Source organism: Manacus candei, unplaced genomic scaffold (genome assembly GCF_025592945.1).
Source record: "Manacus candei isolate 608988 ecotype Guabito, Panama unplaced genomic scaffold, ASM2559294v1 h1tg000028l, whole genome shotgun sequence".
Lineage (NCBI taxonomy): Eukaryota > Metazoa > Chordata > Aves > Passeriformes > Pipridae > Manacus > Manacus candei.
This window is the reverse complement of record NW_026138076.1, coordinates 41,687,002-41,713,805: the sequence shown is the minus strand read 5'-3', so window position 1 is coordinate 41,713,805 and position 26,804 is coordinate 41,687,002. Positions and strand designations below refer to the sequence as shown.

At 35.8% G+C, this 26,804-nt stretch overlaps 1 protein-coding gene across 3 annotated transcripts in view; it reads right to left on the bottom strand.

The window, feature by feature from the left end:
• Positions 1-26,804, bottom strand: part of LRBA (LPS responsive beige-like anchor protein) — a 401,405-nt gene that overhangs the window by 71,794 nt on the left and 302,807 nt on the right. For all 3 annotated transcript variants that reach the window (XM_051790889.1, XM_051790891.1, XM_051790890.1), the window contains exon 47: positions 25,242-25,394. In XM_051790889.1, coding sequence (XP_051646849.1) covers positions 25,242-25,394 — 153 coding nt within the window. The remainder of the gene's footprint in view (positions 1-25,241; positions 25,395-26,804) is intronic.

Below are 26,804 nucleotides of genomic sequence, written 5' to 3'. Positions count from 1 at the left end.
CTTTTAAAGAGTGATTTTTCTATCCTTAGACTTTCTGCTACTGTATTAAACTATTATACATCTAAAAAATTTCTATTTTAATCACTCCATGAATGCTGTTCAAGAAGACTAAAAATGTAATACTGTGTTATTTTAAAAAGGCAACCAAATCATAGCTTAAGCAAAAATAGTGGACCCAAAATATGAGGAGACCTTTTAAAACTTAAAATACTAAGCATTATCTTAATTAATTGTGTCAATTGTTGTAATTTTGCTTGTTTCAAAATGTAAACCAAGAGCTGCCATGATGTCTTAGGGGACAACTAACACACTGTGATATTAATCCTACCCCTCCAAGGCACTCAGTTCAAACCTCAGACAACACTTTTTATCTGCGTAGACCAGCGAGACACAAACCGGCACTTCCTATTGTAGAGAAGAGGACACAGGAATGCTGAAAATGGGGTTCAGAAGGTGAAAAACTTGAGGCTGACCATGTCTGTTTTCACAGGGCGGCCCAGGAGAACAGCAGGAATCACTATTTATGTTACAATTGAAAAGGAGCATGTTAAAAATCAGATTTTAAAATCGAAACAAATGTCCATAAACTATGGTTGCTCACTCGAACGTCAGTTCATATCTTTAAAATGCAGTTTCATTATCATTTTTTGGTAGTATGTGTATAAAATGTGAGCTTATTGCTAGACTTAAAAGCTAATTGTTTAAACAATGTATAATTATATAACCATTATTTAAACATTAAAGCCTTTAAGCAACTATGCAAAAACATTTAGAATCAACTTTGCAATGCAGCTGAAGAGCACTGTTGTTCTAAAGGAAACTGTAATCCAGCAAAAGGTAACAATGACCAGTTGTTTATAAAAACCACTGAAATGTTTGGGAACTAGTTCACATTCTCATGCTGTGTTTATGTTTCCATTCATCATCCTTCTCCTTGAGAAGATAGCTCAAAAGGAAGAAAGACTGGAGAACAAAATTTTGTTTAAGTTACACATGTAGACGTCAGGTAATTTAACAAATAGAGACAAAAAAGGGATGCCTGTGTATAGCTAAAATCATTATTGCATTAAATCATTTTCTCCTCTCTCGCTCTCTCTCTCTGAGGGACCCATCCTTGCAGTGTGGTTTATATTTATTTTGTAGATTCAGATTTGCCAGGAACTTCTAACTCACGAGTAAAGAAAAGGAACCTGAAATACAATCAAAATGTAACAGTATTCTGTATCTATAAATGTTACTGCAGTGTTGTCAATTAAAGAATAGACATGATCTTTGCTTAAAATGTGTCTCTTAATGATTGACTCCTGCTCTCTTTACACTTCTCTTCCATCATATTGTAACAGAGTAAAACACAACATAATACTGTGCCCATAGAAAATAATCTGGCAGTGATGTGACATTTCCAAGACTGGTATAGTGGGCAAATGGAAAACAGTTATTCATCACACTGTTCATTAGGAGGAATATGGCTGTGGTGGACTGTATTTCTGAATAGAAATATCTTTTTTTGCCCCATTTATAAATTACTGAAGCCACGTATCACATTTCTGTTATGATTTATGAGATAACTGAACATGGGGCAATCGTCTTCCTTTACACCTTTGTGGAAAAAGGTTCAGGAAGTTATCATTTTGTTTAATCAAATGTTTGGGTTTCAGTTCCAGATTCAGTTCTGGGTCTGTCCTCCAACTACCATGGGGTTTGAAATAAATTATATTAAGAAAATTGTGAGAATCAAAGTAAAAATAGGTAGTACTCCTTGGAAAGAACTTATTCTCTACTTCGTTATTGTTTCAAGAAATATCTAGGATAATCACAAACAGTCATATTTCAAAAACGTTTGTTCTGTGACAACCTGACAAGAGAATTCTTGCCACAGAAGGATTAGACAGGGTATGCTTGCTTACTACCAAACAATCCAAAGTAAGACGAACTTCTCTGACTGGTCCTATTGAGTTACTGCTGTATTTAATTTGGGGAGTGACACAGAGGATGGCTGAGTGCTTTAGGTGGAGTATATCAACCTTAATGCAGAATATTCCAAACGTTTATTAATGTAATGCTAGAAACCATTTGTTAATCCCTCAACTTACAACGCCCTCAATTCTCTAAATACCTTTTTTTCCCCCAGGATGTAAATAAATTCAACTGGATATTTTATAATTAAACAAAACATCAAAGTAATGGACATTTATGCAGCCACCCCACGCTGATGGATTTTTTTTTTAAACTAAATGTAATAATAGAGTATGTCTACTACTTCTCTTAGCATGTATGCACACATACTAAAATCTATTCAGAAACATTGTTTTATATTAATATAAATCTTGCTATTGTTATTCCACAATAAATTGCTTTATAAAACAATTTAGATTTAAGAAAACCTTTTCCTTTCTCCCTCAAAACAAACTTGTATTATAGAAAGAGTCTATTCCAGGGATCAGGTGACATGGAAATACACACTCAGAAAAATTTCATTTTATTTAGAAATCTTCTAGACAAAGTCAGTATTTGCCACTTGCCCTCATGCATACAATCACCTAGACAGAAGTGTGCACTATCCACAATCCTTCTGACATTACAGATGAAAGTATAAAGTATACTGCACTGGAATTACCATCAGCCATATTTGTATTCCCCTTCTCACAAAAACTCAAAATTCAGTTAAATTTGGTTTGCAAACATGTACATAAGTGGAGGAGTCTTGAAATTCTGCTTATCTGTTCCTGAAAGAGTAATCAAGGAAAATTTTTGGTGACTTTGCATAATGACCTTACCACTGAGATGAGAGAATATGGTAGGTGCATAATTTAATATCCCTCATGCCTTAAATTCTTTCAGATCAGTTATGTTAATCCTAATTTTTATTTTAACAACCCTCCTCTCCAGTTTCCTCACACGCAGGCAAACAATAAAATGACCGATGCCTTTCCACATTTAGAAAAAGCTCTGTCTACGTCTACATTTCATTCTTTTTTTATCTAAGGTGATCTGTATTCATCACTGAATTGTGGCAATGTTAATGTTATTTTATTCATTAAGTATTTTTGTAAAAATTCAACCTCTAAATAGGAACGAATGTATCAAATGACCCCAAGCCCTAACTCGTAAGGAAATGAAGTAACCTGCAGCAGTGATAGAAATCACGTGCAGAGATTCTGCTACCTAAAACCTCTCTCAAATTTTAAAGCATTTAAATAAATCTCCCATTCACCATTTAAAAAAAAAATCATAACTAAATAGCCACCTTGAAAATTAACAGAATTAACTGTAAAAATCTGAGATTTGATATTATAACAATCACAAATGCATATATTTCAGAAAGTTCTGCTGCAGGGTTTTTTGTAAATTTGTTTCAGCTTGAGCAAGCTCCCCTCTTGCTATTTACATACTAAATATATACAAGATGTAGTGTAAAAGCTAAAACTTCAATACCTTCTTTAAAATGTACATTCATAAAATCCATAGGTATGTAATCACAGGGACTTCTCATATAACACAGTAAACACCTTAGAAGGCTTTACATATTTATGTCACTCGTGCACTGTACATACACTAAACAAGCCATTTAGTTTTCTTTTTTTACAAAAATACACCAGGCCACATTATAAAGATTTAGCATAGCACTACAGAAAATAAGGGAAATGTGCCATGATTTATTAGCCAATTAAATGCGTAATTACTGATTTATCCTTCAAATTACCTATGAAAAGCCCTATTGTTATGACCTGAAATTAAATTTTTAGTGTATGATTATTGGCAATACTAAAAACTCACAAGAAAAATGTTCAGCTTAGTGTGTATACACACACACACAGATATAGAGAAAGATAAAAACTTTTTACCTGCAAAAATCAAAGTGTGTATATGAGAAAAGCCATTATTATCATGACATAATGACAATTAAAATTGTGTGGTTTCATATTTGACATAACTATATCTGTTCCTGCCCTAAAATTGAATGTTAAGATGCTGGCAAAATATATTCCTGGACACTGGAGCAGTAAAAATACTAACATGCAAAAGGTTCTTAAAATCAATTGGTGCTAACTTTTAAGTATTACAATTATACTATTGGTCCTGAGCTGTGGATATATGTAAGAAATTCAGTATTACACTCTATGGAGAAAAGAAAGAGAAAAGAGAGTCCTTAAAAGCTTGTAACTTAGTTATGGACAGAAACTTCATCAGCTGCCTTGTGTTTCAGTGTTTGTTTTCCAGTCATTTCATTGCCACTAGATGATAACAGTACAGTGTAATGATTAGGATTTAGTTCTGCACAGAACTAAATACTCAATACTCAAGCAATACTCAAGCACCCAGCAAAAAACCTTCAGAGAGGGAGAAGAGTCAGAACTTGCAGATCTACCAGGAACATAAAGCAATGGTGGCTGCCTAACCATGTAAATTCACAAGAACATGGTAGTCTTTGCCAGGCACAAATCCTGTCTGACCAGTGACTGTGATCTTGGGAGTGCAGAAGAGGGAGGAAGAGAAGAAAAAGACCTTCGTTCCTTCAGTAAGTTTGCACAGGGAAACCAAGAGGAGGAAGGAGAAGGGCTACACTGCCAGCTCCTGAAAGCCACAATTCATTCTTTCCAGTTATGCGAGAGTTAAAAAATTGAAAATTATTATAAAAAATTTTGGACCTCAAAATATAGTGTGATTTTTAATTGCCTAGGAAAATCTGAGACTTCAGAGTTCAGATTTTCAACCATCTATCCACAGAATTAGAAAACTGCTTTGGAAACTGGTAAATGATAAAACCTTAAACTTTCTGAAAGCTAACTATTTCAAGAGCAATAGCTTAAGGAAAAACACAAACTACAGCAAAATTTAAAGTGAGAAAGGCTGGAGACTAAAAAATGCAAAAACCTCAAAGAAAAAGTTTACTTGAAACCACAAATAAAAAGAGATTGTAGACTAACTTCACTATGTAACCTAAAGATCCTTCTACATAAAACAGTGGGGGGTTCACATTATATTGAGTGAGACGTACACTAACGAACATTTTCAAAGGCCTTACAGCTGCTGGACCACTCAAGGGAAACTAACTGTTTAGTACAGCCAGTAAAAAGCACATAATTAATAAAAATATGAAAACAAGCAACTAAGGTTACGTTGAGCCTTATGTTAATCTCTGCACACACAGGGGTATAAAATGCAAATATTACCAACAGTTAAGTTTCAAAAACTTGTTTCTTTTACAGAGGACTTCATTAATTCCATATGTATAGCAAGCCTGTCCTTTTTTAATACCTAAATCCCAAAGACTTCTCCTTCAGAAAATTCATAGGTTTGGACTTTGGCAAAACAAAATCAAAACCATGCCATACAGTCATTTTGTTTCTGACGACGCAAAGTGACTCCACATTCCTCTGATTAGACACATCATAATGACTAATACATATAAGGAGCAAAATTACCATAAGGAACTAAAGTATAATTTACACACAAACAAGAATATCCATAATATTCACCACACAACCAAAAAAAAAAAGTCAAACAAAAAACCAGACATCGAATGAAGATTCAAGTACTGGTAAAAATCCAGTTGTAAAACTCCTGAGAATGATTTGTTGGTTTAAAGTTTGTGTGCTGAGTTGAGCTTACATAGGTACCATAAGGGCTTAAAATACTGAATTTAGATTTGATTTTTAAATATCTCCCCTAAGGAAATAAGCTTTAGGGGCTAAGTTTCTTGTCAGTTCACCTATTTGTTCATGTCTCCCTTAGAGCCATGGAAATCTCTGGCTTATTTCAAGTAGATTTGAAAGATGGGTGAAAGTCTCAAAGATAATTAGATTTGTACAGCTTTTCAGAAAATCCATGGTCAGGCACAGGCAAGAGGGGTAAACAAATACCTCCACCAAGAGAAATCCAGGCAGTACATATCCATAATACCCATGTCATTGTGTCTGGTGAGGCAGCATATGCACACTGGCCAGTTCATGGGCAGCCACCAAAAGTGGTGGTGCTGCTTCAGCTGCAATATCATAAGGAATATCTGGGAGAAGCTGAAGTTCCTGTTAAGGGATGAAGAGTAAGAAGCAAAGGAAACACAGATGTAGGAAAGCGGGTTTCAGCAACAACTGGTTGCTTTCTCCAGGTAAGTGCTTTAAAGATGTAAAAATAACTTTCAACTCTGTTTTGAGAAAACTATGAGGTAACGTTGGAGATCTTCAGAATACGTACTCAGCAGGAGGAGTTTCAAAGATGCTTATAAAAATATATATACCCATTTCTTTAGAACTTATTTTTAAGTACTTAATCAGACAAAATAATTTTAGTGTCTTTTTAAATGTACTTCACAGATGTCCCTTATTCTGATTTATAAAAGAGGACATAAATTTAAGTTCAACCCAAGAAATTACATGCAAGTGTTAATACTAGAGTTAGCAAAATAGACTGACATATTTTATAGCTTACTGTGTATTACACCTTCCTAACTAGCTACATAAACTGAAAACGTGCAACATTTTTAATTAAGTAAAAAGACTACAGCCCTAGATGCTAAAAACATGGACTTTTAAAAAACACGATGATTCAAGGATTTTGGTAGGTAAAACTGAACTATGGAAAAATCTTTACTTATACATCTTCAAACACAGAGCAGAAATCAGCTTTCTGTTTTCTCCCAACCCACATGTGTCACTTCAAATTCCAAATCCAGATTTTGGAGAGAATGTGTATGTTTTTAGGACTTCTACAATATGCTAGGAAGCTACTGTTCCTAGGTATACTTAATATGAACCAGTCCCTGAAACACTAACTGAACATAAATTAAAAATTTTGTCATTAATTTTATTTCACTCTGGAATCTCCATTATTGAGAACAAGGGGGGTACAAAGCAGAATGTATATTCTAACATTGCTTTGTGAAATTTGGCATCCCTCAGTGTCATATAAAACACATCAAAAAAAGCAGCACTACCAGTTTTAGCACAAATATTTAAAGTAGCTCAGTATAAACTTTACGTCCAAATAAAGTCTACTAATACCCAGCGAGCAGTGGCGCAGCTGCATTAGCTCATGTAATGTTTCACACATGGAAACCAAGATGCAAGATTACCTCATTTATGGTAACACTCATAAACTACACAGTACACAGTAAACATGTCTACCGAGCAAATTAAAATATCACTGCACTATGCAGCAGCTGAAGCTATCCAGAACCTGTTTATAATCCAATAGAAACAGAAATTTGTCTTCAGTTCTAGAAACAGGGGGGAGGGGGGGGAATCAAAGTCTAAGTAAAATAAACTGCACTGCAAGTGTCACTTGCCCCAAGACTTCCTGCTTCCCACAAAAGACATGCACCCATTCTGGAGATCAAAGGTCATGGCTTTACAATAGAATACATTGTAAATAGGTTTAAAATAATTGAATACAACTGCAAACCAAGGACTCATTTATAGCTTGCTAGGAAAAAAAATATAGCTGTTTTAAGTCATTCCAGTATATGAACTGAAACCTGCATTATAAAACTGCATCTGCTTCAAAACTACCAGATCACCACCTGCATACCAGTTGGATTGGGTCATTCCACAGCCATCTAAATAATGAAATGCTTTTGAGTAAATTACATGCCACAATTGTTTTGATTATCCTCCACAATGTCTGGAGGAACACTAAACTTGGTCATACCTGGGTGCTCCACAGCATTCCTAGGACCCGAATCTCATCCCCAGGGAAGTTACAACCACTTGCTCTTTCTGTAGCAGCAAGAATCAACCCAAATGCTGTAAATATTCACCTGCAATATGATTTACTTCTCGTGCTGTACTAATTAAACTGAATTTACTTCTTACACAGCTGTCTGGTAGCTCAGTGCCTGGGACAGTGACGGCCTAACTGGGGGGATGGCACAACGCTCTCTTCCATTCTGCTGGTTTGCAAGATCCAGGATTACATGTCCCAAACAAATCAGCATTTAGCCTGTGCCCAGAGGCAGTGCCAGGATGTCACATATGTGAATATCAAACCTGAAGTGAGGAATTTACCTAGTAGACACTAGACACCACCTGCTCTTCTTTTATTTTTTTAATCCCTCTCCCCATTTGTAAAAGGAATAAAGATATCAAACATAACCACTTATTCCTCTCCAATTCCATAAGATTGTATTTATTCAGTAACAGAAAAGGCCTGTTTTTTCAAAGGACTTTTTTTGAGTTTTTTTCCAAAAACAGCTTCTGAGCTGAAACAACTCAAAAATTGTTTGGAAAATGAGCATGCACAACACATACCTTACAATTTATTACAGCTGTTTTTGCAGACCACAGACTCATTCAAAATTTACAATAGGCACTATTTTTCAACCAGCCAAAGCAACTGTGTCACACACGTCCACGTTCAGTATCAACAAGTAAAATCTGTAGAATTATGACAGTTAATAAAAGCTCCTACAGCTCTGTGTGCAAAACCCTGCACAAGTTTTAATGGGATAAATCCTCTGAAAACAAACTATCACCTGAAAGTTATGTTTACTAGGACTTATCTGGCATGCGATCTGCCTCATATTAGTAAAGCTCAAATACCCCCCTTCAGGGCCTAATAAATTTGGAGGTTTGTTGGGATTTGCTAATATATTTGCTATGTCACCAGGATTAAAGGCAGGAAATAATTCCATGATATTTACTTATCTCTGTTGTTAACCTCAGTTACCTCTATTAGACTAACAATTATACCACTGCAAAACCATAATCGCCAGTCACAGCAAAAAGACAGTTCATCACAAGACTGAATTGATGCTCATTTTAACAATGACACATGAACAATTAACTACTGCCACTTCCTTAAATCAGTGGTTCTCAACCTGTGGTTTGCAGATGCCTTTGGTCTATGGAATACTTCTAAGAGACCACAAAGGGTAATTAAGGAAAGTCTTGGCTTACTGTCACTCAGCTTAAATTTGCTATCCAGGAAAATGTACCCTCAATGGAAAATTTTATGGGGTCCCAGAAAAAAAACCTGCTGGCAAGTCACTGCCATAGATCTTTTCTTATGCAGTAGAAGCAGACCTTGGAACTTTTACAATAGTTGTGACCTCTTAACTGCTGCAGGTGAAGAGTTTTCGCAGCAAAACTGCAAATCTGAAATAATCAGGAATTCCAGGGTAATGTGATTTCTGGTGGAACATTCACCTTTGTAGGAAGGGTCTGGCAGATTCATTATCTTCTTTCAGTTCCTTGTTCTGGCAGTGTTTGTGGCTGTTAACAGAAGCCTACTGACTACTTCCAAACAATAAAATCAGATTTCATCCAAGAAAACACATAACTGACAGCATATGTCTAGGAGTACCCTCTTTTGCCCCGTTGCACATTTCTTATTCTGAGTGATAAATTCCAGATTTTTCTTGGAAAAATCAAAATCCTTTACATAGACTAGTTGCAAAACAACCATCCACCCACACTTAAAGGAATTTCTGATCTCTCTTGAAATTTTTTAAAACATGTAATGAGTTCTTGCCCACCTTATTCCTTCAAAACAAACCAGCCTCACATACTCTGTAAGAAAAAAAATCCCAATCTACCTAGCCACATTTATGTTTCCTTGTACATCTAACCCATTAGAGAGAAAGGTTATATATAGTACATTGAGTTATATATAGTATATTGAGTACTTCACCTCAGTTTAACAGGAAGTCATATCTAAGAGCAAATATGACTTTAAAACCCTCAGCAATACAATGGATATTTATATATGTCAATTTTTTGGTAATGTACTTTCTCAGTACACTGGCCTTCAGAGCAAACTTGCCTTTCCCTGTCATTTCATGAAATGCCAAATAATCATACTGGACATAGATAAACAAACCTGTAATCTTCATGTTTACAGAAAATAAATAACTTTGAAAATCCAGTGTCCATTTTTATGTGCCATGGAAAGACTGGTAAGATCTATAACAGAGACTCTCAGTCTTTGGTATATTGGCACCCCACAAAACAATGGAAAAGAGTTTCATGTCTGCTTTTGCACAGAGTGGTAATTTTTCAAGATATTTAAAAGAGAAAAGATTTTTGCGTTAAACTTGACTTTTCTTGGAAAGCTGGATTTCATCCCTGCTACAGGACTGCCATCTAATTCTAATCACCAACCTTTTTACAAGTACTCATTAGCCAATCTATATTTTTGGGGATATCTAATTTGATACAAAGGTTTATCAAACTGTGGTTAGTTCCGAGGTTATTTTCACAATATTTCGTGGTCAAGGTAAGATTTGCTGAGGTTTCAGCTGCAACGCTGACTCAAGTGTTTTCTGCCCTGTCACACTATTTACAGACTGTCGTTCTGGATACCCAGTTATACAAACACAACTGTTTCTTGGGCTGAATGGCAAAGCAAGTGAGAACAGACCCAAATTAAAACCAACATTTTGTCTTTTATTTCGGAATTTGCAGAATGCTTAATACTCTGAAAAAAATCTCACCTCCGAATACTTTCAAAATAGACATCCATTATTAGTAGGGCATTTATAAAACAGAAATAATACATTTGCCTCATCACTTGAAAGTCACATAAAGGTAAACTTAATCATGTCTGTGGATGATGCAGATACTACTGAGTGAATATTAAAGAAAAGGCCATGTAGGATGCTTTTTTTCGGAAGAGAGTTCAAACAGTGTGCAATAAATAGGGTTTGAAGATATATAAATGTAACAGTATGGAGAAGAAAAAGAGTAATGTATTAAATGAGCCTTGTTCATCTTCTAGACTGAATAAAGTCAGCATAAAAGTAACAGTATGTGATGACCATTTAGTTCAGCATTATGTGTTGAGGCATAAGCTGAAGGGAAATGTATCCATGGGATACAGGTATAGTTTCATTTTCTTTTTCAAGTACTTATTTCATAAACCCTACAAAGAGAGAAAAAAGGCCCCCTTTATTGTACAACATAGAGTATGAAGATGTCTCTATGGAATCCTCAGTTGGTTTCTAATCTCATTAAAAGACACAAAGCAGTAGGTGTTGTAGGATCACAGTTCTGAAAGAATTCACAACCAAAATACACTTGCTTAATGTTTTCCTATTGCTGCCTTTGTGGAAAGGCCCTTCAGCTACCAGAGCAAACAACTGAAGGATGTGAATTCAGACATGTAATGACTGTAAGGTCAGCACATGACCGCTAAGCACTCATGACCCCAAATTAAGAGGTATTACCCTCTATCTACTAATCCTTGGGTCACAAATGTACAGCCTACTCCAAGAACATTAAAAATTCCTGAAATTTGCTTACACCCCAGTGCTTGAAAGATAGAAAGCTAACATGCATGAAGTGATCAGATAAGTAAAAGGGGCAGTTCTCTTCTCAAACAACATATTAAAAATGCCATGTCTTTCAGTCACCTTTTCTGCTAATGAAGACCACTATGAATTTACATTGAAGTATTACAGAAATACACTATCTTCTGAAAATAAGAATTTTAATTTACAGATCCTAACATTTTAAATCCAAAATAGAATTTTAAAGGACAATGAAAAAGAGGCAACATTCATCTTAGTAGTAAAAATGCATTCAGAAGGTATTACTTGTGTAATGGCACCACATGGGACCCACAAATTATATTTTACATTTTGTCAGGGTGGCTTTAGTTTTTAAACTGTGAAAGACTATGTTTATTACTCTTAGTGTTTTCAGATTGTACAGAACATGCAAGAGGCTGCAACAGTCATTCTGTTTGTTAGATTACATAAAGGTTTTTACTGACAATAAAATCCCAGCTTCTTTGCCATTGTGACACGTCTTATGTCTCCAAAATTTACTTGTTAAAATTAATAGCAACATCTACATTTCTCATATGTAATTATTACAAAAAAATGTACTTCTTTTGAAGAAGATACTTCAAAAATGAGTCCTTTGTGGAGACCAAAGGAGCTGTGTTAATCTTCTAGCTGTCACTAGATCTCGCTACAAACTTCATACCTAATATATGAACCTAAAATTTCAGGAAGATATCAAATACATTTCATTTTAGGTTCCTGAATTAGGATCTTACTGGAGACTGAAAAGCTGTCTTCATTTATCAATCCACCAACATCCCTGTCATTTTTGTATTTGTATTTTTTTTAATGTTACAAATAGTAACATTAAAAAAAAGCCAGAAAAACTGAACGTATCCGACCATATCTATTCATTCCTCTTTGTAGCTTCTCAGTAATTTCTTGTGAAATTGTCTGCTTCTCTGCCTGTATCACAGCTTTCTGCCACAAGCTTTTCTGACACTATTCATGTGCCACTACCTTCTCTAGCCCATGCATATCTTTGGACTTGAACACCCCAATATGTATCATTTCACTGCAGTCCATAGCTGGCTCCTTACAAACAAATATTATAGGGGCTACTTTAGAAGTTTTTTTTTCTTTCTTACTCTCTTGCTTCTCATAAAATCTTCATGATAAAAGGAGCAGCAAAAAGGGGAACCTTTCAGTCAAAGATGTGTGATCACGAAAGAAGCATCCATTCTAGGAAACCCCGTGGCCCACTCCAGGGAATACCAATGGAATACATTCCTTACTTTCCTCCTGCACTGGGACTTGCTCTTGTTAGGGAAGTGACAAAACTGACATATAACAGAGATGGCCATCTGGTGAGACCCAGCTTGCCAGGAGGTTTTATCTGATCCTCATCACGCCTGCCCATCACCAGGTCAACCAAACCGAGGACAATGTTTATACACACTGCAGTAGGAAGGTGTACAAAACAAATCAGAATCAGAGGGATTTATAGTATTGGAAATAAAACTGAGCTAATGTGGCTGTGCTGATGTAGCCAGAAACAAAACTGATCCTGAGTACATGGAATTTACTCATTTCTAGTGCACAGCCCAGCTCACATCAGTCTTCCACGTAACCACAATATAAAAATGGTAGCTGAAACAACACAAGCCAGCACACTACTCACACCTTGGGTACAAGGGTCTATAAATGGGTCATAATAGGTCAGATGACATGTCCCATGGGAGGAATATCAAAGGAAAATATTTTATTAAGTAGTCAGCCATGGTTACAACAACACAAAAGGAACTTATCTTTGTATTTGGAAGAGAAACATCCAAACCCAAAAGAATAAATCTAAATACTGCTCACTCCTAAACTTATTGTAAACCACTAAAGCATACAGGGCAAACTGCAACTGGGACACAGTTCAATAAACAAGAGTAAAGCCAGAAAGGAACACAATCTGCTAAAAATCTGCAAATAGCTCAAATCTGTCCACACCAGCAGTAAAACTAGGCGTAAGAAAAGTTCTGGATGTGAGCTAAGTTTGCATGCAGCTTTGGAATGGATTTTACTCATAGCTTAACTGTGGTACACACACAGCCCAAGGGTGTGTCTGCACGATGTGCTTGCACCAGTCTGAAAGGAGGACACTGCCAGTGCAGACATCCAAGTCCACTGCAGTAGTGCTGCTTTGTGTGCTTTCGGTATCCTAAAGAAAGGTTTAGTAAAGTAACTGACTGTAAATCAAATAGTCACATCAGAACATGCAGCAAAATTTAATTCTTAGGTTATTTATATTAGTTTAGGGAAAATATATTATTAGAAGTCTGTTATTAAAAAAGTTATTCTGTGATTTGTTATGAAAACAGAGAACAGTCCAGCAACTCCTGGAGCATGTTTTCACCATCTTCCATTCCTAATCCTCATTACAAAGTTCTTATTCTGCCTCAGAAAGCAGATGGCAAGAGATAATGTCAGTAACAATTAGGAGGCTTCACTGCCTTTAAAGGCTGTCCTGTTATACACTTGTAATAACTTTTTTCAGAAATTTTTAGAAACAGGATACTTTGCACAATGTTATTCTAGTAGATGGTTTGGAACATCCCCAAAACAATTACACAAGTTTTGTTTTGGTGTGTTTTGTTTTGTTTTTTTCCCTTTAAACAATGGAGAATGTTGGCTTTATTATTAATTAAAAATAAACATTATAAATTAAGCTTCCTGCATTATTTTCATTCTATACATTGCAAAACTAAAACCAATTGACTTTCTTAGTATTTTAAATCAACTTCCTCTAAACTACTTGCATGCTGCTGAACCTTTCATGTTTTTATGAACCCAGTTCAACTCTCACTAACAACTAACCTGGATCAGATCCAAAATTTCTTTTTAAACTGTGGCTTAAAAAATGCTTCCCATTTGGACAAGGATAAACATAAAGGACCTCACAAGAGTATATATTATGTCACTTTATCTATGCAGAATTTTGTTTGCTTATGAGTTATTTGAATGCCAATTATACTTTTGCTATTATTATCTTTAACGTTGCTTTAGAAGCTGTTGCTTTTTATTAACAATGCTAGTCTACCTAAGCAAAATCCAAAGAGGAAATAGGATTTTAGAATGAAGGAAAAAAAAAGCTGAGGGACAGATAGATTTCATATAATTAATATGTTAGAGATTTATTTTGAAATTTTAATATTTAAGATGGAGAAAAGAAAATTACTTGCAAAGTCAGTCTTGGCAAAAGCCAGGCTACCTTGGTTCTAGAGCCTTCTTTGAGCTAGCGAAACATTATCTTTCTATAGAAGTACCCTCCCCTATCCACCTGCAAACCAGTTACATTAATGGAACATACACTTTCTCTTTGCTCCTCGTTTAAGTTCCCCTCTGCCAAAATACTATGTCTCATATTTGCCACAGACATGAGCAAATCAGAACTCACTAACATGTTCAGTTTGACTGAACCAAGACAGACAGCTAAAACATTCTTTAAGTGGTTTAACTAACCTGGAAAGGACCAGGTAAGCACGGGAAAGAAGCATGAGAAACTCTAGCTCTGGTGTTTTACTAATGGTCCTTCATGCTTCAACAGCAGAACAATTATATTAGTTTAAACTGAAGAGTAGAGGCTATTTGTAGCTATTTGAGAATGAAATAAGGAAATAAAACCTGGTCCTTTACTGGATTTGGTTCTGTGTTGACTATATACCTCACAAATGTTACTAATGCAGTTCAACAGAGGAGTAAATATGTACTTACCTTGTAGAATAAAAATTGCAACCTAAGAGATTTGGAGTTGCTTGAATTGCTTCAAAAGAGAAACTGGAAAAGGAATTCACAATCCTTTACTATTTAAGAGTGGATCAACCATCTGACCGAGAGAACCAACTGCCCAGTACATTTATGACTCAGGTGAGCACGACCTGGATCGTCAAAAACCTGCATTTGTTTTGCCAAACACATTCTCCTTCTTGACTGATGGGCTATAGTTTGGCCTCTCCTTAAACCAAAAGGGCTACACCTGAACTTTCCATTAAAGGGTAACAACTGACAGATGTGAGGGAACATCTAGCAGGAGGCTGATGCTGAGCAGATGGGCTGGGGTGCAGCAACCTTTTCCATGGGTTTCCACCTCCTGCTTTTGCAAAAGTGCATAATCATCACGAGCCTCACACCACCCTTCCTTGATACTCCCTGCAGAGCACAGTGCTGCTACAGTTAAACCAAGATCAGAAACATAGCTAACTAGAGCTTGTCTAGCTCTACAAGTCCACACTGCTCACTGCTCCTTAATGAGATAACTGACAGAGAACATAGTTACAGAACCTTCCACTCCAAAGTGTTTGTACTCTCACTGCAATGCAGCCAGCTGTGGCATTATTTGTGCCAATGCCACCAGTGGTGGAGCAATATTGTAAATCAGGCCACTTAAAATAATAGCCTACATTAGAAACAAGGCTTTTTCATATAATTTCAGTTATCTAGTTTAAAGTACAGCTTCACAAACATTTGTTCCTGAAGAGAGATGCAGAAATGCAGTGAGGGACAGGAAGAAGAGATGGGAAACTTACCTTAACTACATCCCTGTAAGTGCCCTATGTTTTGGAACTATGACTTCAGATTTTCCTCTCTGTAAATCCAGAAGATCTGTTGTACAGGACTAAAACATCAGGACTAAATTTTGATATGGTTTAGAGAAAGATACTTCTATTTATGAGAGCAAGGAGAGGTGGGTACTATATCTCTCATATTCCTCTAGAGCTTGTCTTAACCACTGAATGTAAGATCTAGTATTTCATATTACATTTTGTACCACCTAAAAAACTACCTATCTTTTTATCTGTATAAATGTCCCTTTCTGGTTTCTGTTGTTACTCCTCCTGGGCATTGTTGTTATACTCCCGAGCCTAATTACACACGTTACGAAAATTATTATCCTGCAGCAAAGTTAAATCTACCATTTCATGAACAACTTTTACACCTTTGTGTTATGAAACAGAGAATGTCATTTCCTGATTCATATTCTCAGTACTATTTATTATATTGAATGCTTTTACTCTGCTCTTCTTCTAGGAAGAAGAAACTCTTTCCTCACACGAGGGTTCTTCCTACATCTGTACAATGTTGTAAGCTTTCTCTGTACCCCAGATGGTTTTAGCAGCATTGCTGTTTCTCATACCAGGAGTGGAGCCTTGCCAGGGAAAAGCACTGAAAGCAAAGCCTCAGCTGACTTTTCTTTGTATCCTTCCATGTAGGGCACAGATGGCCAGGTTTTCTCAGCCACTCCCCCTCTTCAGCTGAAGACCACAAATTTTCAATTTATTTCTCCACAGTTCCATGTATGCAAATATTATCAAAATCTCACTTTCTTTTCCAGCAGTTAGGATGGAAACTTCTCTACACTGGCTATACTACAAACCCTTTATTTTGAATACTCACCAAATTCAAGTTTAGCAGCATATTTTCACATATGATCTATAAATAAACACTGAAACAAACCAAACAACACCATATCCTACCAGGTCTCTCACCAGTACATTTGTTCTATGCAAGTCCTAACCAACACTAATTCACCTTGCAGGAGGAACAACTTGAATATTTCTTTGCAAGACAAAGACTTCCAATCACAGGTTGTAAGCATTAGTACATCAAGTAAGAAACTGCCATTGCTTTCGAACTTATATTTTTCTCCCTTACCAATACTGAGCCTGTGATGCAATTTTTCCATGTTAATCAAAATTCTTAATACATTTTCAACAGTATCCCTCAGAACACTGTTTACAGGGAGTGCCCAGGCACAGCATTCGGAGAACAGACAAAGAGAAGACAGACAGATTTAGTGAACACCTGTTAAATGGGGCAGTGGCTCCAGCACAATTGTTTCCCACTTCATTTCACACAGTAATAACTTTAATGTCCTCCATGGACTTGCTTTCAAACACCAGTTCTACAACATCAAACAACAAAAGAGCCGAAAGCAAATTTAATTGTCTAGATTGCTTCAAATCAACTTTTTAGATAAAAGCAAATTTACCTATTTCAGTTTTCTTTTTTTTTAACTGTATCTACTCAAACTGTGTTAACATTCAGATTTTTACAACATTCCTCTCCATGTTTTAATAATTATCTCGGGTACAGTAAATTCTCTTACCTCATTAGAAAATCTGCATCTCTCATCACTTTGTTGAATGTCCATAGTTTTAGTTTAGGCTTTGGTTCCTTTTGACTCTTATCCTGGCTTTTCTTACTATTTAACATCTTTCTGTTTCATTTTGCTCTCATTTAAAATATTTGTACTTTTTAGTTTTATTTCTGCTCACCTTGTTTAGTCTCAGACTTCACTAAGATAGACACATATAAAAAATGTGTCTAATACATTCATCTATAGATAAATATGTAGTGTCATAATGATCAGCATGTAATTTAAACTCTTTTTTGAATGTGATAGGTTATGGGTTTTTTTAAAATGACAGAATTATGCTAGAATTATTTAATAACTTGAATTTTTTTAAATATGAAGTGTGACAAATGATGACATCAGCTTCTTTAACTATTTTTTTTCCATAATAGCAAAGATAAACAAATTGTCTATGATTCCATTAAGCTTTTTTTATTCAGGAAGGCTGGTATCTATCACACTTCCAGAAATTATTGAAATGCAAGCATGTGTGGACATTTTTAAATAATTTTACTCTGCTTATATTCTTGAAGTCCAGAATTGAGCTGTAATTTCAATAAAGTAACTTGTATGCAGAGTTTAAAGAGATGGTAGGAATTGCAAACAAGATTTGTTAGGAAAGAATAGATTTTACTAACTCTATTTTCTCTTCCTATTTACATATCTGGATTGGAAATAAATTAAATTAATGCCTTTGAGTGGCAAATGATGATATACTACCTAGGTTACTGCTTTCATTAAAAAGGTGAAAAAAGTTTCTTTACATCATCACATATATTTTACTGTATATTAACTTTGTCCTACAGATGCACCTCTCCAACATATTTCATCATATATATTATGCAAACCCCATCTTCCAGTATTAGCATATTTTGATGTATTATGAAACCCAAACTGAATGCTTTCAGCATCCTTACATTCTATTCAAAAGCATGGTTGGAGTTCACTTTTCATTACTTCCCTCATATTCTTGAATATATTTGACTTTCTCTGCATAGTAGTCTTCTTTACAAATTAAATCAATAAAAATTCATACATGAAAATTAATAAAGCCAATATACCAACAGAACTGGATTTAAACAAGCATGAATTTCTGGCCATATTTCTTAGATGGCACTTCAATAAAAATAAGTTATTCTTATACACACAGAGTCAATTGTACACACAGAAAAATTAGTCTACTTTTTTTTTTATTCCCAGATTTTCAGAATCTTTTCTAAAAGGCCATATATCACATTCCTTTAGAAATATTTCCTCTCTACTTTTCAAAAATGTCTTATATTGAACATTTCTATTGTTTTCCCTCTAGAATACCCACAGATTAGGTTTTCACCTGCTCTGATTTCACCTATGTGTGGTCATGCTGGCATTACTAATGTTATTCTAGACTTAGCTGCATATGAGATCTGAATAAGGTGCTTCAGAATGGGTAACAAAAGTCTTATTTCCCTCCCTTTGTGTGCTAATAATCAGATCTGTACATGCTATAATTAAAAGACTCTGCTTACCCAATATTCTTTGATTCTAACTTGCCCTGCACACAAGTATTTCTGAGTGAAAGACAAAAAAGGTTCTAACTTTCAGGAAGTAATTCCAAAAGTGCAAAACATCCTGCAGTGACAAACACAGATGATGAAATTGTTACACATGTGGCTGAATTGGTAGGAATTGACCCTGAGTAACACAGATACACCAATGCACCACTTGGCTCGAATGCAAAAACAAACAGGTTTAAGCCAGTGCTGGTGTTCTACATAGAAAAATTGGAAGGGAAAACCAGACAGTGCCTAGAACTGCACACTGTAGTCATGGAAGCACTTCCTGAGGAAAGGAGGAATCCTGCTGCTTACATTCACACACCATCCTACATTTCTTCAACTGTTTAAGAGACCTGTGCTTCTCTGCCTCTTAAGTACATACATAGTGCAGCCCCTGTGCTTCCCAGGACTGCCTTGGTTCCTCAGATGAGGTAAAAAAAAGATGTGTTAAAAAATACCAAACTTTTATATACCTGCAGTCCTGCAGACTGGACCTCTCACACCCAACTTTGCTGAAGAATAATATTCCTGACAACTTTCTGGATTAGATTGTTACATTTCTGAGACTTCTATAAATGGAAATGTTTATTTTGCCTGATACAGGGAACCTTACTTCCTGCACAAACCTCTTTCCACAGTCCCAGCTTGAAAGCCACATAAAATGAATGCAGAGCTTGAAGATAACATAAAATGAGTGTAGCATGGTGTTTTAAGATTCACTGGTAATAGTTATGTTTAAATGTAGAGCTATTTTAAATGCTTTATGCACTCATGTAGCATAGAAGTATTTTCCAGAAAAAGCAAAGTTCCGGATTACTTTTAAATCTGCTTTTGTTATAATAAATGTGATTTTTGCTAAAAATTAATATGCTTGTAGAGTTAATAGATATCCTCCATTCAGAGGATATGGTATACATCTTGTTTAGAATACAATTATAATTTCCAAAGAAAAGCCACAAGCAATCACCAAACATCAGAAACACAAATGGAAGTAACAGTTCCATCTATTTACTGAAATAAAGAGTCTGAAAGAACTGGTATCAAAACTCTTCTTTTTCACCATCATCCATCACTTCTCTTCTACATGAGCAGATATCCAACATGCCAACAGAACCATCTAAAATACCCTAAGTTGAGTAGAGTTCACAGAGCTATGATTTTCCTTGTCCTCTATTCTACAGTCAAATTCTGTACACATTTCATGTCAGTTGGATCGCCAGAAGCATTTTAATCATGCAGGGTACACAGATCAATCTTTAGTCCAGCTTTTCAGGACTATATTCAATCCTACTTAGACCAGAATTTCAAAGTAGGTGCTGCACAGATAACAACTCTGATGTTGCACAACCCACTTTTCATTTTAGCATTTTTCCTGCCCTCTTAACATTTTTAACATATTTAACAAGTCAGCTATTACCAGCAATACACAACTAAAATTCCAGCAATCTATTACTAGTAATCTGCAGTTGTGAGCCTTAATTCATAGAGTTCATACCCACATTATTTCTACAGCATTTGCTGTAACTATTTGCAAATACACAGCTGTGGAACCAGGAAAAATACCATAGAGAGATTTTTCCAAGATAATACAAAAAATCCAGTACATTCTAATTAACAATCACTGCTTTAGCTACTGCTTCAATACCTCTATTTGACTAACAGCAATAGTTTTAATAGATTGAAAGTAGGATAATGTTGTTGAAACCAACTTTTGTTTCGACTCACAAAAACTGCAGTTCTGAGTGTTGTTGGTGTGTTAGTTGGCAAGGGAATGTTGCTTCTTCAGTGTTCTCTGGCGCAAGGTGGAGTTCCCTCCACTAAAAAGTAATGCACCATATCAGCTGATAATGATCCTCTAATTCTCATTATAGATCCTTCTTACCAACTAGTGATCCTTAATACTGATTCATTATGCTCCATTAAAATTTGTAAATGACTGTCCTACCTTCCCTCTCCATTTTACTTATCATGCCACAATTACTTTGTGTGTAGTACCTTTATGTATTTAAGCATTTCATTTGTTTCAGAAAGCATCCTAGCTTCCAATCACTACATTTTCAATTATTTGAAAATTGGATTTCAAAACTTTCAATCCAGCACAGTAATCTCATCACTTTTCTAATTTGTCTTGCATTTTCCCCAGCACTGAATGAAATGGATAAACCCCTAATAATGAAAGGACTAACTCTGCAATAAAGCACTAAAATACTTAAATTGAGATATATTGTGGAAAGCTGTCTTGACAGACCTCAACAACTTTATTATCATTGAAGCAATCTAATTCTCAAAAAGCTGAGGCTCATCAAATCTGTGTGAAATTTAGTTATTATCTGTTGATTAATAGCTTTAAATTAATTCTTACCAATTCAGACATCCAAGCTTCAATGACAAGACAAAATAGATCACTTTACCATTTAGAACAGAAATGCCTTATTGGGATTTTTTGCTATTCCTAACTACCAGTGGGAAGCATGGGACTTTTCCTTGGGTTGCACCTGGTCTTTTTGTCATGCATGATATGAAGAGCATTTAAAATTTCTATCAGCTTTAATGGGGTAATTATCCCTAGCTCCAACACATGAAATTAAATTTCTAAAACAGAAAATTATTCTGAAGGACAGCACCTTACATAACTAAGACTGTGAAGCCAAGAAAAGACACCAGAAAAATCTATGTTTTAAAAGGTATATCTACTTCCATGTGTGACAACTATTGCCACAGTTTTTGTTTAAGACTTCTGTATCCAAACCACATCTGCACATCTATCTCTTTATATTCTCTCCTTCCCAGTTTACTTCCCATTCCTTTTTTCTACAGGACTCTGATAAGCATGGGAGAAACAAATCCCCTTTGCTCACATACTAATGGCCTAAAGACATCACAACTTGGAATTAATAAAGTAAGGATGCAACAATATGTTGCATTTGAGATTTTTCTGTTTTGTTTGGGGGGAGGAATTATAGTTTTATCTTGTTTAAGAGTCTGTGAATTTTTTGACTGTTATTAAGCTGATACTATAATTCTTATTACACACACATTTATAAAATGATGGATTTATACAATAGTACAATTATTGTCAACTGCACCTGTGTAAATGGAAAACTGCTTTCAGATGTCTTAGCAGTTATCCTATGACACTAAATACAGAGCTTAGAGGTATGTAAGTTTTCGGAATGTTAAAAACACAGTCACTTTTCCATCAAACTATTGACTGTCTCAGAGAAGAATATCCTACCCCCCCACTGATTCGTGCTATTATAAAACATGGTACTATCACAGTCTAATACAAAGCACCAACTACATACAAAAGCAATAGCTGCATTTTGGAGTTCTTTGTATTGCTCAGAATGACATCCTGATGGTATCATTTAGCTCATCATGACATTCCATCAATCAAAATCCAGTTTTAATTACACACCATTCTGCTTTTTCTCTCAGAGCAAACACAGCGGACATGCAACGACCTATTTCAATTAAAATACATACTTTATAGAATTAAAAATAGGTTGGGAATCACTTTTAAATCAGCTATCAGCCTGTCAATTAATGTTCTGAACCCCTGCTATTGACCCAGTACTGTACAAGCTGTTATTATGCACTGTCCTACATATCATCTGTTCCCCGTGCTGCTCCGTTCCAGAAAGACAGACAGCTGCAGCACTATATCCCTGTTCAACCTGAGGACCATCTGACTTTAATTGTAGCACACAGCTTGATGTGGGTCTGGTTATGAGAAGCCAAAGTATCACACTGTAATAATCTGGAAAAGCAGAAACCTGCCAACACAAGGCTGCGAACAGGGGCTTGGGCTGTCTGGCTGGCTGACGGGCTGCAGGAAATATGATTAATGAGCAAGGTATAATGATATCAGGAACCCGATTAGCACCACAAAAAGGTCACAGATCAAAGTAGTATGCATTTCATGAGCTCCAATCGTTGTGTAAGATCTGTGGACTTGAAGAGGTAAACTGAAATGCAAAGGGAAAAAATATCTGTGCGTGATAGCTTGCAAAACGAGCACTTAAAATACCATAATCGCTATTTTGTCTGAACCAGGAAGCAGTGAGGAAATATTAACTGAATGAATCAGCCCATGCCACATTGTAGCAAGCTTTTCTTGATAGTATTCCTGAGGATCTGAGCTTTAAGAATTCTTCCTAAATGCACCTATTCTACTTAAAATTAAACAATGTTGATTTGATGCTGATGGTAACCAACCCACTAAGTATTAACAAGAAAAAGCAATTTAATATTTGCATGTAATTTTCTCAGTTTTATTCCGCTGCAAAAACGGCAGGTTACAGAGAGCATCTTCCACACCAGCACTAACAGCACCACTACCACCACAATAAGTTCAACTACATCTCACAGAAGCAGTTAAAGTAATTCACTGGCACAGAGTTTAAATTTAATGCTACCACACTGACCAAAACTTGGTATCTGAATTATAGAAACAGTATCAGTGACCTACAGTGTTACCAAACAGTGTTACCAAAAGGGATGATGTCTGGCACGCTTTAATATACCATCACTTGATAAATTATTTCTTAGTTTTGTAATTAGCTTAAGCCTTTAAAAAAAAAATCTGTTCTGTCCAATTAATACTTGAAAACTGCATGCTCCTGTAAAAGTACACCCTGAGAACACAGCAAAAGTGAGGGATATCAAAGAAAGCTTCAAGAAAGGAGGTAGAGACTTGGGAAATGGAGGAAGAATGAGGGAATGGTAGGTCCCAGCATACAGAGAAGTGAGGGTGAGAAAAACTTGGCTCAAGGTTAGAAATGAGGAAAAGAAAATTAAGAGCTAAAACCTTAGGAAAGGAAGAAGAGGGACATGGAGAATAACTTCACAGTGTGGAAAGCCAAATCTGTAATTAATAGAATAAAAACTATATTTTACGTAAAAGCTAAAATACCACAATTGTGAGAGATCAAGGCCACCATCTGTCTTTGACAAGTCTGCTTAAGAACACAATTTGTCATTTCTCAGGTTATCCCGAATCCCCACCACAGGCCAAACTCAAAGAGGTGTCAGGCTACTCCCCTTACCTATTACCTATCACCACAACTGGAAGATCAAAAGCTGTGTTTCAATATAGTTTGCCAAGTAGTCCTACTAAATGTTAGTGTATTTCATAGCTGATTTAAATAAAATTTGCACATGCTTCTTTCTACATGAAGGAATTCATACAGAAACTAAATTCACACTACATACTTTGTGATTATTATGGTGCACTTACAACTGCCTGCAGAAACCTAGGCCACACAGCATTTCTGAAAACCATGGTGTCATGTCACCAGTAAAAGTGCAGTGTAAAGCATTCTGATAACTTCTACAGCACAGATTTCTTCTGATGTGAAGGTTCTGCAAAGTTATGGATATGAGTTCTGATGTTCCACCAATATAAGAACGTTTTCAAGTCCTATTTTCAACCATAGGAGTGTCAGGATGTTATCCTGATAAGCCTGGCATCTGGAAGGCTTTTGAAAACTTCCATGCCATAATTCAGTATTTCCAGTTAGCCGGCTACCACATGAAAACTACAGCCTAATTTTTCAAGATTTGTTAAGAAAAGCTTCTCTTATTTATTTTAGAATGCCATCCATGCAGAATTCTTTCATTTTGAGAAGGGCCTACCACAGCTTTTGAGAACGTTCTTAAAAACCAACAATGACAGCACAAGGGTTATGCTGTAATTCATTACACTGCCCAGAGGGCACATTGAAGGCAGGCAGTGATAACAATCGGATTTTTCCAAAGCAGGGAAAAGAATAGTTACAGAGGTTTGGGGAATGAAGCAGGCAAAGGAGAATTTGGCTTTATTTTCTTGAAAAAAAAGGCTCTGAAAAATATCAATTTAATGGAAGAAATGGAAGAGGTGACAGAAGACTTAAAATACAACCTTCTTTCCCGAGGTGTTCATGGATCTTTGGAGTTAAATGGACACTAAAATTAAGAAACCCTAAAATTACATTCAAGTAATTGGAGTGATATTTTTATGATTAAACAAGCTTTTTCAAGTCTCTGTAAAGTGATGATTTTATTAGCTCTTTAGAACGACAAGAGCTGACACACAGATAGAGTAAGATCTGCACACTCAAACTTTTTTGAGCAATTCTAAAGAATGAGCAACGCTTTGTGCCTTTTTTCTTCTTAAGCTTGTAAATCTTTTTCTTCGGATAATTTCAGACATAGCCCTTATATAAATTATAAATATATGTATTGCAAGCAAAGACCCAAATTATTTCAGAAGAATCTTGCAAAAGAAAAGTTACTTGACTATAGAAGACAACCATCTTACCAGTCTGTTTATGCGAACAAATTCTTCTGGGGTTTTGGCCCATGGTGGAAGTTCAACATCAGACACAACTGTTCCATCATCCATCACTCCCAGGTTGTAATTGTTGCTGTTGACAAATATCTCTGGCAGGTAATAAAATTCAGGAATCAATTCCTGGAGATAAATGAAAAACAATGCCATGTTATAAATTCTGTCAAGAGGATGCACTGTGTCATGTTAAAAAAATAATTACCGGAATGGCATTAGTAAAGAGAATTCTCCCACAGACATCCCCCTCCTGCCCTAGAAGGGAGAAATCCCCACTTTTGTACTTTCTAGAATTTACACCTGTAGATATGATAAATCCTTAGCGTGCTTTTAGCATGACAAAGAACTAAGACACAACAGGCTACAGGACAAAAATGTCAGAATACTGTTTTTGACTGTGTATTATACACAGAGAAACTTATGAACATCACGTGGAACAAGCAATATTTAGTGGAAAGCTATAGACAACCAATGATGTTAAGAAGTCGTAGAAAACTGCTTCTTTCACATTTTAATACAATCCACATTTTAAAGTGCTAATGAACAAATAGCAGTCTACAGTTTGGGTGAAACTAGCACCATAGATATTAATTACAAAGGTGTAAAACCCAGTTATATTCTTATTCTCTCTAACATAAAGTGTCTAAGAACTTAATGTTTAGGCTATTATCTAAGATTGTTCAACGCCTAGAAATAATTTTTTTTGTAAATTCTAAAATCCCTGGAGTTATGCCACATGTTCCACAAAAAAGAAACCAAACCCAAAGCTGAATCAGGTCTATATTTTTCATTCACGGAAAGGTCATTAACTCAATTATGTGCCCAGTCTATAAATTACAGGGAAGAATCATGCATAATTTCACACACATGAGGAGAGAAGGAAGGAATCTCACATGGTTACGAGGTCTGCACTAAATGCCTTGTCAGGACCATCACTGCTCTAAACAAGTGTGCTCTGCAGGCCTGTACTGGAACACAGCATTGACACCTCCCTGGCTGGCCTGCTCTGGCACCTCTGCAGGCACAGCTATGCCAAGCACAGGAATTGGACTTTCCAAGTCTTCTCAGAAAAACAAAGTAAAAGTAATGGCTAAACAAAAATTTTATTAAGCAGAAAAACGATCCATCCTAGCGCAGAATGGAACACAACGTGCTAAGAAGAAAAATTAAGCTCAAACCCACAAGGATTTTCTCCTGGATAAATGGATTATTTCCTTGTTTTGCAAACAGACACGCAACTTCCTAAGCTGTCATGCATTTCGTAAAATACACACTCAGTAACACATAAACATATCTAAGCTAATGTGATTAGAACCTTATTTACACACTTTTATAAAAATGTCTGCAAAGTCTTGGCATAATGCTTCATAGAAAAATCTGATTAACACATAACATATATATTTCTGCCCTAAACACCTTTTAAAGGTAGGGGTTTTTTTTGTGGAACTTGATGTTGAGACTTCAATACACCCAATAAAGCTGGCAATTTGATGGATTTAGAAAAATTGAGCCACTAAATTAGAGAATTTACTGCCT